At 41.9% G+C, this 15,995-nt stretch overlaps 1 protein-coding gene across 1 annotated transcript; it reads left to right on the forward strand.

Moving 5' to 3' along the window:
- The first annotated feature begins 572 nt into the window (after positions 1-572).
- Positions 573-15,437, forward strand: ETS2 (ETS proto-oncogene 2, transcription factor). The gene is made up of 10 exons (XM_076354133.1): positions 573-933; positions 4,321-4,392; positions 6,813-6,933; positions 8,830-8,949; positions 9,412-9,612; positions 10,431-10,514; positions 11,330-11,572; positions 11,731-11,994; positions 12,715-12,833; positions 13,779-15,437. Exons 2-10 carry the CDS (start codon positions 4,321-4,323, stop codon positions 13,992-13,994), a joined length of 1,440 nt encoding a protein of 479 aa, XP_076210248.1. The 5' UTR covers positions 573-933; the 3' UTR covers positions 13,995-15,437.
- Positions 15,438-15,995: the final 558 nt, after the last annotated feature.

The raw sequence follows: 15,995 nt of genomic DNA on the forward strand, positions 1-15,995 counted from the left end.
TCGCCAAAGTAATTGTAGAAGATGCAACATGACATAATTGCTGAATTTCCACAGTAGCAAGCGTCATCGTTTACCTACGAAAACAGGCTATTTATACAGATACTTGGATTTTATGGGTTAATTCTCCTAATCTTATCTATCTCGTGGACAGGGATTAATTAAAAATAAGCACGGAAAACGTCCAGCATGAATTATCTCCCGTATAGCCAGGGGTAAAAAAAAAAAATCTGCCTCTGAATGAGCTAAAACTCTCTTTTCCTCTCCCCACGCCCGGCAGCACCAGGCAGGGAGGAGGCGTCGGGGACGGGGGAACGGCCCGGTCGCGGGGCAGCCCCCGGGGGCCGAGAGAGACTCGGCCGGTACCGGCGCAGCCAGCCGCGCGGCCGCCGCGGCCGTAGCGACGACGACGACGACGACGACGACGACGACGGCGACGGCGACGGCGACAACAACCGGGTCCGCGGCGGCGAGAGGGGGCGGGCTTGCGGGGAGGCGGGCCCCGCCGCCGCCACCTCCCCCTGCCCGCTGAAGAGCGCCTGCGAGGGCGGGCGGCACGGCACAGCACGGCACGGCACGGCACGGCACGGCACGGCACAGCACGGCTGGGCTCGGCACGACACGGCACGGGCCGGCGGCAGTCAGCGACTCGGCCGGCAGCGCCCACGCACCCGCCGCCGGGCACCCGCCTTCCCTCCTTCCTCCCGCCCCCCTTCCTCCTCCTCCGGGACTCTCCGGTGGGATCAACTCGCTGCTGCCGCCGCTGCCGCTGCTGTTGCTGTTGTTGTTGTTGGCCGGCTCTGCCACATCGAGGATATTTTGGCTCCCGGAGAAGCAGCGGCGCCTTTTTTTGGGGGGGCTCTGTGTGTGGTGCCACCGCCGCCGCCGCCGGGGAGGGACGCAGAGGAGCAGGCGAGCGCCGAGCTCGGGGGCCAGGTGAGGCGGGGGCGGCAGCGGGGAGGGGGGCGGCTCGCCGGCACGGACCGACCCGCTCCGCTCCGCCGTCGGGGGCTCTCGGCGGCCGCCCGGGGAAGCCGGGCGTCGCCGCCAGCCCCCCGCGGGCGGAGGCGCTGCCGGACCCCCTGAGCGACTTCCCCCGGGGGCGACGGCGGGAGCCGCTGCCGGGGCCGGGGAGCGGGCAGACCCCGCGGGCGAAGAGGGCGGCGGTGCCCGCCCGGGTGGCGGAGGGGACCCCGCGGTGCTGAGCCCGGAGGCGGGAGGGATACCTTCGAAGCGGCGGTGGACGGGGATGCCTTGGTGAGGCGGCTGCGTGCCCGGGAGGAAAGGGTTAATGGGCAGCGCGCACTCTGGATTTGGTTAGTACTTTAAAGGGACTTAAAAAATGTTGGGCTGTATGATCTCCCCATCTAACTTTTATGTGGGCGATTGTGTCATATGTGTGAAAAGTCATACCAGCTCTCGGCTATCTCTCTCATCAGTACTTGGGGAGGCCAATAGTTGCACGGGGGATCAGTGCTCCTAAGGCAGGCGGTTGTCTCTTAACCTATTGGTACGAAATTTTTTTGTCTGAAAAATTTGCCGTTTAAAAGCAAAACAACAACCAGACACCCACCCCCCCACCCCCCCCAAAAAAAATCAACCCAAACCCAACAAAAAAAAACAGTGGAGATCTGTTGCGGGCACTGGCATGGTTTAGTTCTCCATGTGGATGATTCCCAGCTGAATCCAGCTGTGGGCAAGCACCTGGCTATTGCTGAAAAGAAGTTGATCAGAATTCAGGAGTATAAGTTAATAAGTGCCTGATCCTGTTGACCCTGTTCTGGTTCACCCACTCAGCTATGCGGGGGTGTTGAAGAAGGTGTCCTGCCAGTTAAACCAATTATAGCTGGCAAGTAGCAGTCATCAGCATTAGTGGAGGAGTTGGAAGTGAGGCCCAGTCACACCGTGCTGTGCTGTAGTGTCTTTTCTGAACTTAAACAGCAGCTTTCTAAGTCCAGCAGAAAGCCAGCTTTAACCCTTTGTGTCATGAAAAGCCATACTGCCTTTTCAGCTCCTCTTGTCTTGCGATACCTCTGTAAGGGTTTCGGATCTCAGGGCTGGAAACTTGTACTGCAGATGGGGAGAAAGATGATGTACGGCGAGCAAAGGCTATAGAAACTCATAACAACGTGAGAGATTTGTTGGAGGAAGAAAACTGGAGTGTTACAAAACATGCTAAAGGTCTTTATGTGTTATTAGACAGGAGCTCGATGTCTAGTTTTTCCATAAGCTGTGTAGTGCACAGGCGAGGCCACAGAACAAACGAGCAGCCTAGCATAGAGAAACAGTGACTTGGGTTAATGAGCAGTGCCATGTAATGAAGACTTCGTATAAACCTTTTGTCTTAGGACCCTAAACATTTCTAAAGAAACAAAAAAAACCAGGAAGGAGACAATCCCAGTCCTTTTAGTCAATGGGAGAGTTCCTAACAGTATTCGTGTAGAGGCCAGGATTGCACCTGAAAGTGTCAGAAATCTTATTTGTAGTCCTAACGGGGGATCAGATCTAAACTTAGTGAAAATATGTATAATGTTTTCAGAAATACTTTCCAATTGGTAAGGTTTACGGCTAGTTATCCCGAGGCACCAGAGCAGATTTCAAAGACAAAACCAAGGGTGTTAGAAATTGCCATATATTTTTTCAAAAGCCCAGCCGAATGCAAAGATAAACAGTTGTTTAAACTGTGGTAAATTTAATGAAAAGATTAGGATGCTTGCTGAGTGAGACTCATGCTGTGTAAAATTCTTTGCTGCACAATGAGATGTGTAATTTAGATCAAATATTTGTACATGCTGTTTGAGGTAAAAACCATCATTCAGTAGATTGCACTTTTGGGTGACATTAATGAAGTGTAAGTCGAATATTCCTTCCATAGTCAGTTGATTTATTTTATTGCAATGATAAGTCCCATACATCTGATAACAGTGAAGTTGAAATGGGCCTTTCAGGTTAAGGACTCTTGATTTTTAAGTGATCAACTATATAAGAGGATGAAGGGGTTCCTTGTCTTTGGCTGTTGGATGTTTTTATTTTCCTCTTTGCTCATGTGGACGGCTTTTGAATGTGTTGTCATTTTAACAGGCCGGGCTTATTTTGTTAAGCTCCTAATTTGCCATCTTTTTCTGAGTTTAAGATTGTATTTTGATTTCTCCTTGTGTTAACATGGCTAACAAGAGAACTTGCTTGTAATAAGTGATCACAGTTTTGTCGAAATATTAAGTGTCCTATGTGACTAAATACAAATGCACGTTTTCAGACAGTTTCTGTGGAGCAAGAGAATTTAGCCCAATTCTGTGAAAAAGGAGAAGGAAATTGTTGAGAGACAACTTGCCATTGTGTAGTCTGATAAGGTGTCGTTCACCAACACCTGAATTGCAGCATCACGATAAACCTGAACAATGGCCATAAAACTGGCTTTATTCCTTATGTTTGATCTCTCCCATAGGTCAGTAAAAGGATATGAATCTTATCACTCTTTTCCTTAAGTGATATATAGGAGAACAAGTTATACAGGCCTCACACAACCCTGTTCCCGGTAATACAGGCAATGTGATATAGCTTTAACTTCAATAGCATGAACATATTGATGGTGGTCCCATTATCAACCCTTTAAAAAGGGTATTTTACTGCATAAACCCTTTTCAATTAAAACTTAGGCCCTCTAAAGCTTCATAAATATGCTAATCCTGTGTTTACAAAATGTGCAAGATAACATGGCTTGGAGATGCTTTGCTTAGTGGAGGAAGCAGGTTGCTAATACCGGGTATTGGCTTCAATGATTATTCATAAAAGGGGTGAAAGGGGTGAATGTTAGTACGTGAAGGTGTATCACGGTGAGCGCTCTGTCACTTCTCTTCCTTCCTTTGAAAGCCAAAGTCCAAAGTGAATCATGGCATGTGAGCAGTAAGCAAAAATAACACAAAACTGAATGTTTAAGGTAACGGGTGAAAGCTGGAAAATATCTCAAAGCGATAGATACTTGGTGGACAAAGGACTTCTGTAGGCTTTTCAGACTAACAGAGTAAGGTACTAAATAAAAGCCCTCACAGTAGGTGTCAGAAGCTAACCATCCTCTTGTTCACTCATTTCCTAAAACTTAAACACCAGTGATGCCTGTAAAAGGTCTTCCAGTTAAAAAGCTGCTTAAGCAAGATGGGAACTGTGCCCTGGATGGTGGGGATGTGAGCAATGAGAAGGAAAGCTTTCCCTGTATCTCATTCCAAGAGCTGTTCTGTAATCTGTACTGAAGCAGTGAGGTACATCTGTTAACATGGTTGCTTCCTCAGTAGCAACGTTTTTCATGTGACCCCTCCCATTTTTCAGATGAGTGATTTTGGGATAAGCAACATGGATCAAGTAGCTCCTGTGTCTAACGTGTACAGAGGAATGCTCAAGGTGAGTACTCTTGAGCTGTCACCTTCTAAACCCAACTGGGGCATCCCGCAGCTAATGCATTTATTGTGTTCTTATTAATGCTAGCAGAAAGACACTTTCTGCTCTCATTAACTTTGAGGAATGTCCATGTTTGGAAGAATCGGTTAGTCAGACTCTGGCATGCTGACTTCTCAGATGTTTTATGTCCCCTCTTAGCTTTCTCTCCTGCCCACAACAACAACAAAATCCACAAGAGATCCCCCAACTTAACAGCTGTGTGCTCTGTAACACAGTGGTTGTTCTAAGCAGTTATTCAGTATTCAGTTGTCATGTAATTAAGTCAAAATAGAGACCTGTATTCTAGTATTTTGTAGCTGTTCACATTTCTTTTTATTATGTTCTGTAATAATTACTCTTACATATGTTGAAAAGCCAAATAAAATGTTTGCATAACTGATAGGGCAAGCAGAATTTCATTTGCATTGTTTTTTTCCCCTTTTACTACTATTAAATCAAGAACCTGCTTAAACATTAATTTTCTCCTTTTTGAAATATGAAACTAGCACAGTATGGATTTTACTCATTCGCATGCCACAGCATTTTTTTTCCAGTGACTCAGGATAAGGGTCAGCTATTTATACAAAACGCAGGAGTTTCCAGATTGTGTTGAAAGAACTTGCCCTTTCTTTTAGGTACTAGCGATGAGTCAGTGCTTTTATCTAGTAATGTATAAAGAATCTTTTACTAGCAAATTTGTTATTTTGATTTCTCAATTGTTATTAACTTGTTTCATTTGGATGTGAGCCTTTTCACGGTTTGGCTTTGACTGTAGTTGTGGGGGGTACCTGAACCAACCGTACACAATTTGTCTCCGCTGGCCAGTGCTCAGTGGAGATCTCTGAACCCAGTTAACTGAGGCATAACCAGCTTTTTCTTCTGTGGAGTGTATGCTTTCATAACGTATGTACTAGGATGCATTGCAGCTTGTTATAAAATACAACTAAAAAATTACGGTTCCTTGTTTCTTACTAGGGTTAATGTAATTTGGGGAGATTCAGGAGGGGGATGACACACAGCACATAAAAGGCACCTGGTGCAAAAAGACTCCAAGCCACTTGAAACTTTGTGGTGACATAAAAAGAGAAGTTAGGGAATGTGAGGAAATCCTAATACTCATTTGCTATTCCAGAAACATAGTTCAGGTTGCTTTTGCATCGCACGTGAGTACTGCCCTGAAAAATCTTTGCCTTGTCCTCTGCTAAATCCTCTACCTTGGCATAAGCTGGCAGACCAGTGGATGCCTAAAACAAATAAGCATTTGCAAGTTGCCTTTGTCGCCGTCTCCCTGAACTGCAGTAGCTGCCATGAGCAAGCTGTAGCTTTCCAGAACAATGTTCTATCCTCAGGTGCTTTTAAAAATCTCAGTGGCAACTTTTATCCATCCGTGCCTCTAGATACTACAAATACGGTTTCCTTGTGACTAACAGGCAAGTTGTATAAGTTGTTTTTAAAGTTACTTCCTCCTCTGTTAACATTCCCTCTGCCTCCCCAAAGACTAATGTGGCTGAGGGGATCTAGTAAAAGTGCTAGTATTTCTAGCGTACACAATTGACACAAGTCAAGTTTGAAAGAAGTTAGGTTTTCAAAATATAACAATATTTATTGAATGTTGCCAATATATCAGTAGAATCCACTTTTATCTGGAACTTTTTTATCAGTCCTGTTTATCCCTTTCTGTATAATGAAACTAGCAGTGTTTCACTGAGCATTTGAGCACTTGAAAGACTGCAAAATGTGGTAGCTGGCAAATCCAGTAACTGAGAAGTATAAAAGTCGCAGCAAAGGAGTAACATCTTTCCTCAAGTCCTGTAAAGCTGGCTGTATAGCTTCAAGTGATGTGGTTCAGATTAAATTTCCCTTAAAGAAAAAAAAGCTGCATAAATCTACTGTAGGTCTTGCACTGGCAGTTGTTTTTCCATAATTTACTGATCCTGCCTCTGCCAGGAAGTACTCATCAAGCGGATAGTCAATTTAAAGGGTTAAGGAAATGAGGATTTCTTTAAAATATACCTGAAAATAAATATCTCTCTCTCTTCCCCTTCCCCCCCCCCCCCCCCGCCCTCTCTCCACATGTGCATTCTCTATTGTTAAAAGGCTCAATTACAGGAAAACTGAGAATATCCTTACTGGGCTTTACTGTAACCTGCAGAACATGCCACCCACTTAGCACTGTGTTCTGAATGTTAGTTGTTTTGTATTTATGTACAAGAAGCTATGTTATCATTGTGTTTATATTTCAAAGGCACAAGTTAGCTGATTCAAGATAGTGGTTGTGCATCTCCAAATCTAGGAAACCTAGCCCAGCCACTTCCTAGCAATGAAGTTGACAGTACTCTAGCAAAATGCTCACATTGTTTTTTATTTATTCTGTTGCTTTGCAGCGTCAACCAGCATTTGACACCTTTGATAGCTCAAACTCTCTCTTTGCTGGATATTTTTTCTCACTAAATGAAGATCAAACACTTCAAGAAGTGCCAACAGGATTTGATTCTACTTCTTATGGTAACTCTTCACTTTGTTGCTTAGTCCAGTCAGCAGATCAGAAAGAAATTTGTGGGGTCTAACTAAAATTTCATGGCTATACTCTTACAAGTGCAACATGGATTTCCCTAAAAAGAAGTGTGTTAGCACACAGACTTCTGTGTACATGCTTGATTTTATCCATGTGAGTTGCTCTGTGGATAGTTGCTGTTCTGTATACTGAAAAGGAGTGGGAACTGGGATTCAGTAGCCTAATAGACTGACTGTCCATGGAAGAAGCCTTTGTAGGTATTAAAGCAGAGCTAAGAGAGTTTAAAAATTTTAAAAAAAGTTTTATGTGTACTTAAACTTGCAATATCTCAACCATAATTAAAATGCAAGTATTCTGCAAGCTCCTTTCTTGACCCTCTGGTGTTAAATCCCAGTATGTTTTACTCCATACTCTAAAAAACAAGGGTGGGGATGTTTGCAGAGCTTTTCTTTTTCTTTCTTTTTTTTTTTTTCCCCTGTGTAGAACAGTACCTACCAAGAGTTCTCTACAAATCCTTGCCTAAAATCCCTGACAAAACAGGGAGTTTTGTCCAAAATGTAGATATTTTACCTGATGCTGCCTTTATCTCCCCTTAGGGAAGGAAAAAAACCCTTAAACCTCTGAAAACCACCAGTCCTTTGTTCTAATGTGATTCTAATCAGTCACCCGCTCTGGTCAGCAAAGCAAGTCCTAGCAGATATTGAGGATGGGTGTGGTAAAAACAGAAGTTAAGCACGGGCTGGTAATGAGCTCCACTTCCTGGGTCAAGTGGAGCCTGTAGCTACTCTAGGAGAACGAGAAGAACTGCACAGCTTCATGAACTGACTTTAGAGTCTGCCAAGTTCATCACCTTTATATACCCTGCCACCGTTATATGCCTCTAACACAGCAGAGCTCCTTCAAATGCAACCTGTGTGTGAGTTCTCAGAGGCTCTCAAATGTTCAGGGATGCAGTAAGCGGGTTGGTTAAGTTGTCTTCAAATTATCCCTAGCTTAATGACACCAATCACAAACAAAATGTCAGTAAAAGGTTTCCTAATCTGAAACATCTAGGCAGTGTGGTTGGCTTTCTTCAACTTAGAAATTCTTCTTTCAGAGTAAAATGAGGCATCTTCTGGTGAAAACTGCCCAATAAGAAAGGCTGAGTGGAAGCCAAATTTGTCCTTAAAATGGAATCTATTTGCAAATTTAAAAATCAGTTAAGCAGATTAGTAATATATACTGGCATAGGATGATGCTGACTGTGGATTTTGTTGCATTATTTAGGCACTGAGTACCAGCTTGTTACCAGTCACACTTCTTTGGTTCAGGCGATAGAATAATCTATCGCACCATGTACTTGGGTGATTGAGAGACGCACGGGAAGGTCTGAAATACAGTCCATTGGAAAGCAGTGTTAAATAGTGCAAGCTGGTTCTTCACAACCCTACTATCAGTTACTTAGCTCTCAAACTAAATGTAGACTGTCTGGACTTATAAGGAAGTCTGAGGTCAAACTATAGGTGACAAAATAGGAATAAGCAGTCTCGTATTTCCTTCAAAAAAAAAAAAAAAAGTAATAGTAAAGTTTCCCTGCAACAAAGGCGCTTTATGTAACTAGTAAGAGTAAATGAGGATCTGTATCATGGAAAGCTGCAAAGCTTTAATTTAGCATGATGCAATTTTATCAAACCAGTAGCACAGAGATCTTAGTGTTGATATATTATGTCAAAGACTTAATACATCAGAAAATGGATCTACACTGTTTGTTTACGTTTTTAAAATACCTAGTTTCTAGCATCCTTTTCTTATTCTTCAAATAGCACAGCAAAAACCCGTCACTCCTTTCACTGGCCTAAAAGTTAATGTATCTTGTTTTTCCCCTCCACCCCTTTTCTTTCTTGTAGAGTCGAACAACTGTGAATTGCCTCTGTTAACCCCGTGCAGTAAGGCTGTGATGAGTCAGGCCTTGAAAGATACTTTCAGTGGTTTCACAAAGGAACAGTGTCGGCTGGGTATCCCAAATAGTAAGTGTTTTCTATTTATAAGCTCTTTTTTTTAATGCTAAGGAGGAGGCTGAATAGCGGCTCTTTCAAAAGAGAAAGAATGATGTCAGTAGGAAATACAAGAATGGATCCTATGTGAATCTGGCACAGCTTGACTTGGAAAAATCAGACTTGCTGGTATTAAAAATGGGTGCATGGAGAGCTCATGCTTTGGCAGCGTAAGAGAGAATCAAGTAAGCTGAGGACATCTCTGATTACAAGTGAATGCAGAAGGAAAATAGAGGACTGGTGTGTGGTTTGGGGTTTTTTTGTTGTTGTTTTTTGTTTTGTTCTTTTTTCTTATCCAAGAATACATTCATTCTGAATTCATTCAGAACTAAGTAACTTGGGTAAACAAATTTTTTCATTCACTGCCTTCTAACGAAGATTATGTGACAAAGGTCAGGAGTTTTCTCTAAATGCTGGATACTTTCTGTCTTGCAGATCCCTGGCTGTGGACTGAACAGCAAGTTTGCCAGTGGCTTTCATGGGCTACCAATGAGTTTAGCTTGGCAAACGTGAACTTCCATCAGTTTCTTATGAGTGGCCAAGACTTGTGTAACCTGGGCAAGGAGCGTTTCCTGGAACTGGCACCTGACTATGTGGGAGATATTCTGTGGGAACACCTGGAACAGATGATAAAAGGTAGTTACAGAGCCAGAAAGAGCTTTTGTTTTAAGGCTCTTCTAACATAAACAGAAACGGGACTCTTTCAACACTTGTTTCACTATGAAGGGCTTTTATTACATATGAAAACTCAAAATGAACTTCAAAACTTGGTTAATAAAAGCATTATTAGAACTATTAATACATCCTTGGCATGCAAAGCACAGATGCAGATATCCACAGAAATAATTCTGTGTTCAGGCTGAGTACCTATTGCGGTCAGGTTTTATTTGGAATCATCGTTGAAATAATTGAGGTTAGGATAAAGCTACTGTAATACCCCATTTAAAAAAAAAAAAATTAACCAAGAGTTGGTCAAAATTTGTTCACTTCTTATTACAAGTTTTTGGTTTTGTTCCCTTAATGTAGTGTTTCGAGGTAGTTCAGTGAATGAATGTAAAGAAGTCAAAGACACCTCGAGGTGTCTTAGGTGAAATCTGATGGTATTGCTAAAACCCTACATGCAGTACCCTGTGAGTTCCATTGGGTTTGGAGTGTAGCATTCAGTAGTTGCACACATTAAGGACTTGGACCTTAAAACATACTGCAGTTATTGTTGTTTCTAAGTTTTATGTTAAAAGTCAATTGGTATGGTGGTTTTCAAGCCTACTGAAAGTTGGTTAGGTTTTTTAGTGTGGTTTTTTTCAAGAGAGAGAATGCAATGCAGTGCATTAGTAAAATTTATGTGAATGATGACCCTAAAATACTCAAGAAAGTCAGAAGCTTTTTGTGGCATACAGGTCAGATCTTTAAAACGATAAAACCAAATTTTCTTTTTTTTTTTCTGCTCTCCCCAGACAGCCAAGACAAAATGCAGGATCAATATGTGGAGAACTCTCATCTCACCTCAGTTCCTCACTGGGTCAATAATAATTGCTTAAGTAAGTATTTTAAGAAATTTGGCATTTTACATCTCTCAGTGTATTTTAAGCATGTCACAGAACCAAGTTTAAAAACAAAAAAAAGCACCAGAATAGTTACTGTGCTTGAGGAGAACAGTTGACTTCAGTTGCTACAGCCTTCTTTCCTAGTATTGTTTAATTATCATCTAATTCGTATCGGAAATCTTTTGAAGAGCCAAGGCTTTGAGAAAATCAAATTTCCTCTTGGTATGCCAAAGCCTACATCTGTGGAGCAGAATGACCACTCCCACCTCTAGCAAACCGAGTCAAAAACTAGCATCGCTGAGGGACGGGGAGCAGCCAGAGTTGTGTTTAGGCCTTTTTGAAGACTGTGGAAGTGTAATAGAGCTTTTGAAAGTGCGTGGGACGCAGTGCTAGCTCCCTCAGATTGTTTGATTGGTGATGTATTTCATTCTACCACAGTCAATCTCCAGCTCAACCTTATTACACCATTTAATGATGAGGGCCTTACTCAAAACCACTTAAGCTTCTCCAGCTTTTTCTGTAGCCCTGTAGTTTCCTCGAAGAACAAACAATAGACATATTTGTGGTCAGCAAGTTATATAGAGGGGGACTTACAGAATCTGATTTGGAGCCCGTTAGATGGGCATCTTCTCGCCAACTTCAGTAGCCTTTCCCGTAGGTCTGTAGCATCTATCACTCTCTTAGTCAAATTTTCATGGGAAAATTACTTCTTGGTGGCACAACTGTGGTGAGGTGCTGGAGGTGTATTGGTCTGTTTTAAGGGTCTGCAGGGAAAAACATCTAATTACTTCTTTTATTTCTTTCTTCAGCTGTTAATGTAGATCAGAACTCCTATGGTATGCAAATGCCTGGATACCCTAAAGCCCTTGGTTATCCCAAATCCAGTCTCCTGACTGACGTCTGTCAGAATTCCACAGGACCGAATCTCCTCAATCCAGAACAAGAGTTCTCATTGTTTCCTAAAACCCAAGCAGATGCTGTTGGTGTGAACTACTGTGCAGTCAATCAAGATTTCCCAAGAAGCAATCTGAACATACTGATAGACAATTCTGGTGAGTCGTTATCTGCATGATAACCATGGGTCCAAGGCCATATTCTGTATGTCTTTTCCTCCTTTGCATAATTTATATATACAAGCTAGACTGAGGGGGAGAAAAAAAACCACAACACTTCTCTCTTTTTCTTTTTTTCTCCTTTTTGTTTTATAAAGGTAAGCTTAGAGAACACGAATCTAGTGACAGCGGTGCAGAGAGTTACGAAAGCTCAGATTCGATGCTACAGTCCTGGAACAGCCAGTCGTCACTGGTGGATTTACAGCGTGTGCCATCCTATGAGAGTTTTGAAGATGACTGTAGCCAGTCCTTGTGTCTGAGCAAACCTACAATGTCTTTCAAAGACTATATTCAAGAACGAAGTGATCCTGTAGAGCAAGGGAAACCAGTTATACCAGCAGCAATTCTAGCTGGCTTTACTGGTAAGTAGTGAAGCAAAATGGTCACTCCTCTTCTTATGTAACATCAATGTTCTCTATAAATGTGTACCATGGTGATAAAGTTGTATACTTGTAAGGCATGCCTTACAACTTAGTCAGAGACCACTACTCGTGGAAAGTTTCAATTTTAAACGTTACTAAAGAAAGTCTCATAGGACTATCCATCTAAAGCAAGAACAGGAAGGTACGTCAGAACACGTAAAAATCAAATGCACTTTTTGATCTGTTTGAAGAAGAGGGAAACTTGGACAAAATCTCCCACACTTGGGAGTTTCCGCAGGTGTTGGCTTGCCTGTTAAGACTTTGTTCCTGTAGTCCTTGCTGAAATCGGTTTTTCCTCTAGAATGTTTGCCAAGCCAAGGACTGCAGGACAAGCCATGGAGCTTGAAGTGCAGCTGATGGGAGGTGGGAGTGAGGGCTAAGGGATCCATATGAAATGGAAAGACATAGCTTGTGTCAAATCCTGTGTTTCCATGAAAAAGCTGACTTGGTTTAATTTTAACATGTTTAGGAGCAGATTTGTGTTATAGAGAAATACCTTAGGTTTCTTCCTGATATTTAAAAAAAAAAAAAAAAAAGGGTGAATCAGGATAATTACAAGATCTATCCTGTGATATGAGTATGGTCACATACATTGGTTGTGGTCAGAGCTTGTAGAAGTACTAATTGTGGTTTCTCCCCGCCCCCTCTCTCTCTCAACAGGCAGTGGACCTATACAGCTATGGCAGTTCCTTCTGGAGTTACTGACTGACAAGTCCTGTCAGTCATTCATCAGCTGGACTGGAGATGGATGGGAGTTTAAACTTGCTGACCCAGATGAGGTATGTGGCTAATTGTGATGAACAAAAAGATTTAGGGTCTGATCTGCCATCTGTGGGCCTAGTCTTGAATGTAAAGCATTTACACGATCAGGTGCTTGCTGAAATCTCTTCATCTGCAAATGCTTTATTGTACAGTCAGGATTGCTGTGGGATATTCCCCCCTATCCTCCCACCCAGGGATATCAGCATTTGCTTGTAGTTCGGAGAACACATTGTATAGCTGGAAACTTAAAGGTTGTATACAAAGTTAGTTCTTTTGACGGTGTAATACTGTAGATTAGCTTACTGGATGTGGTTGAATCAACAATGCCTGGGATTGCACGAAGGCATGGGGAAAATCCACTCCGCGTATCGCCGTTCTTTTAGATACACAGCAAATATGGTAGTGCTACTTTTGAAATATTTTGGGAACTTACAGCTTTAGCCATTAAAAATAAACAGAATACATTTTCATTTTCCGATACTGTTACCAGTAGGAAAGTTATTGTATTAAGAGATGTGATATAAAGTCCACTGAAGCCTTTATTTAAAAAAGAGGTGGGGAAATCATTAACTTCAAGGAACTTTATATCATTCAACTTCCAGTTAAAGAGCTGTCCCTGCTGCTCAGTAGTTAAATGGTGTCTTCTTGAGAGAGGAGACTATACTTCCCGTAAACTTGATCTCCTTAAAGACGTTTTGGCCCATCCACTACAAATAGGTATCCTTTTCACTGATGCTTGCTATCAGCCACTTTCTCCTGAAGCTGCTGCTGATAATTGTCTTGGAGCATGTTCAGTTGCGGGGTCAGTCACCAGCTCTTCTCTTTTCTGAGTTTGGGACATCCAAAGCAAATAAAATGCTCTGACTGAGAAAGGGTTTTAATAACTGTGTTTATCAGCCACCGACTAGAAGAACGTGACTTGAATAAACCCTTTGCATTTTGCTTTCTTTTCGGACTGACAGGTGGCACGGAGGTGGGGAAGGAGGAAAAACAAACCAAAAATGAACTACGAGAAGCTCAGCCGAGGCCTACGCTACTATTACGACAAGAACATCATCCACAAGACTTCAGGGAAACGCTATGTGTATCGCTTCGTGTGCGACCTGCAGAACCTGCTGGGGTACACGGCGGAGGAGCTGCACGCGATGCTGGGGGTGCAGCCCGACACGGAGGACTGAGCCCGAGGACGTGATGCTGCAGGGGTGAAAATCATGTATTGGGACTGCGTCTGGGAACCGTCTGCAGTCAGTTCTGGCTGTTCAGATGGGTGCAACTGTTGGGAAATAAGGACCTTAACTGATTTTGTAACCAGGGAGAGCTGGAAGGAAGCGGCCTTATTTCATCAGTGGCTTCGGGTGTTGCCATGTCAGGCACTTGAGCAGCATGGAAGTCAGCACCAGATCCCAGCTCTGTCATGAAGACATGGAAATGCTTTTGGGTTAAGCATTTCGACTACCTGTACTGCCGTACAAAACGTTTTGGCTACTTACACTGCCATATAATAATGGGTTGGCTTTAAAACCAAAGGTTGGATGAGAAACCAGTGATGCAGCAGAACTATTGCTCAGCTATTTTAAAATACCATCGTCCTTGCTTACATCTTATATCATGCAATTTATTTAAAAAAAACAAAACAAACTAATTTATTTTAAATGAGCAGTAAGGAGAATCGATATTAGTTTTGTTCTAAAGCACGTTTTATTATTATTATTACTACTCCAGAAATGTGCTGCATAGGTACATAAACACTCTGTGTCCAAAACCAGATGTAGCAACCGTTAACAAAAAAAAAGACCCTTTAAAGAAGGGAAGGAAAATCGTACCATTTCAATATTCAGTTTGTATATATTCTGTGATTCTTTTTGAAACTCTGTAATGCTCCTATTTAACAGATACTGTATAGTGTAAATTAAACTAATTGTATGTGTGTTTTGAAATAGGATGAATGTAAACTTATCAATTTTTTTTTTTTTTCATGTTTGTCTAGGATATACAACCTTCTGCAAATATTTAATTGGCCTGAGAGACAACATAAGTGCTCAGTATGCATGCATATGGTATGCCTATGATATGAAATGGGGGGGTGGGGAGGGAGAGCTAGCTCAGTATTTTGCCAAGACTGAAGCTGGCAATTCTTTGTGCATTTTGGCATTTTTACAAGAAGCTAATGTTATATTCTGGGACATAAAGGGCCTGTTTGTGGTTTCTTCTGTAACTGAAAATGAAAATATTAATATGGATAAAATTACCTTTTTTCCTTTATAAATGGCATCTGTTTTTCAACCTCTATGCATGTCCTTTTAAAAAAAATTTATATACAAGCCTTATTTTTTCAGTTGACTTGTCTCTTCTTCCTGCAGTTTATCCTGTATGATTAAAATATGAATTCTATTTTTGGAAATAACTGTGACTCCTTTTCAAAGATCAGGAGGGATTTATGTAGCAGCTATTTTTACTGCAAAAAAAAAAAAAAAAAAAAGAAAAAAATTCACTGGAAAAATGTACTTTGTAAGAAAGCTTTATTTTTTATCTGAGCTTGATGTACATTTAAATGTGTTGTACAGTGTGAGAGGTTTAAAAATACGAGTCTTTATTAAAACCTCTTGAACAAGAAAATAGCGCGTGTGCTTTTTAATTTGGAAAGTTTCAGAGGAGATCTTCTTTTGTTTATTTGTTGGTTCAACCCTTGTTGATCCTATCACCACCACCCTAAACCTCTACAGGATTAAAAAAAAAAAACAAAACCGAAAAACAACAGCCAGACTTATGGGGGTAGGGAGCTTGTTGGAGAAAATTCTGCAAGGGTGCATAGGCTGATGGTCTTGGACCAAGCTAAAAGTATGCAACCACTCTGTGTGTTTAGATACAAATTCAAGCTAATGCCTTTGTGCTATGCCTCTGAGAGAAAACTAGCAGTTCTGCACTGTGTTGTGAATCAGCGTGTAAACTGATAGGTAAATATATGGAAGAACAGAGGCATGTTAAGACTACTTATGCTTAAACTGTTCCTGATCCTATCCTGTACAAGGGAAGCCTACTGTCCTAACTATCTTTAGCTCATACTCTTCTCCATCCCTCCACCTTACAGAAAAGTAGGAAATACGGAAACATTTGCTCTTAAGCACATATTTAAAAAGTAGAAAATGTAGTTATTAAAAAAAAATTGGGGCTTTCCCCTA

This window comes from Aptenodytes patagonicus, chromosome 1, assembly GCF_965638725.1.
Source record: "Aptenodytes patagonicus chromosome 1, bAptPat1.pri.cur, whole genome shotgun sequence".
NCBI classification, from domain to species: domain Eukaryota; kingdom Metazoa; phylum Chordata; class Aves; order Sphenisciformes; family Spheniscidae; genus Aptenodytes; species Aptenodytes patagonicus.

Coding starts and splice junctions, on each gene's coding strand:
- ETS2 (XM_076354133.1), top strand. CDS start 4,321: ATGAGTGATTTTGGGATAAGCAACATGGATCAAGTAGCTCCTGTGTCT. Junction 4,393..6,812: donor TGTACAGAGGAATGCTCAAG/GTGAGTACTCTT, acceptor GTTGCTTTGCAG/CGTCAACCAGCATTTGACAC. Junction 11,573..11,730: donor CATACTGATAGACAATTCTG/GTGAGTCGTTAT, acceptor TGTTTTATAAAG/GTAAGCTTAGAGAACACGAA.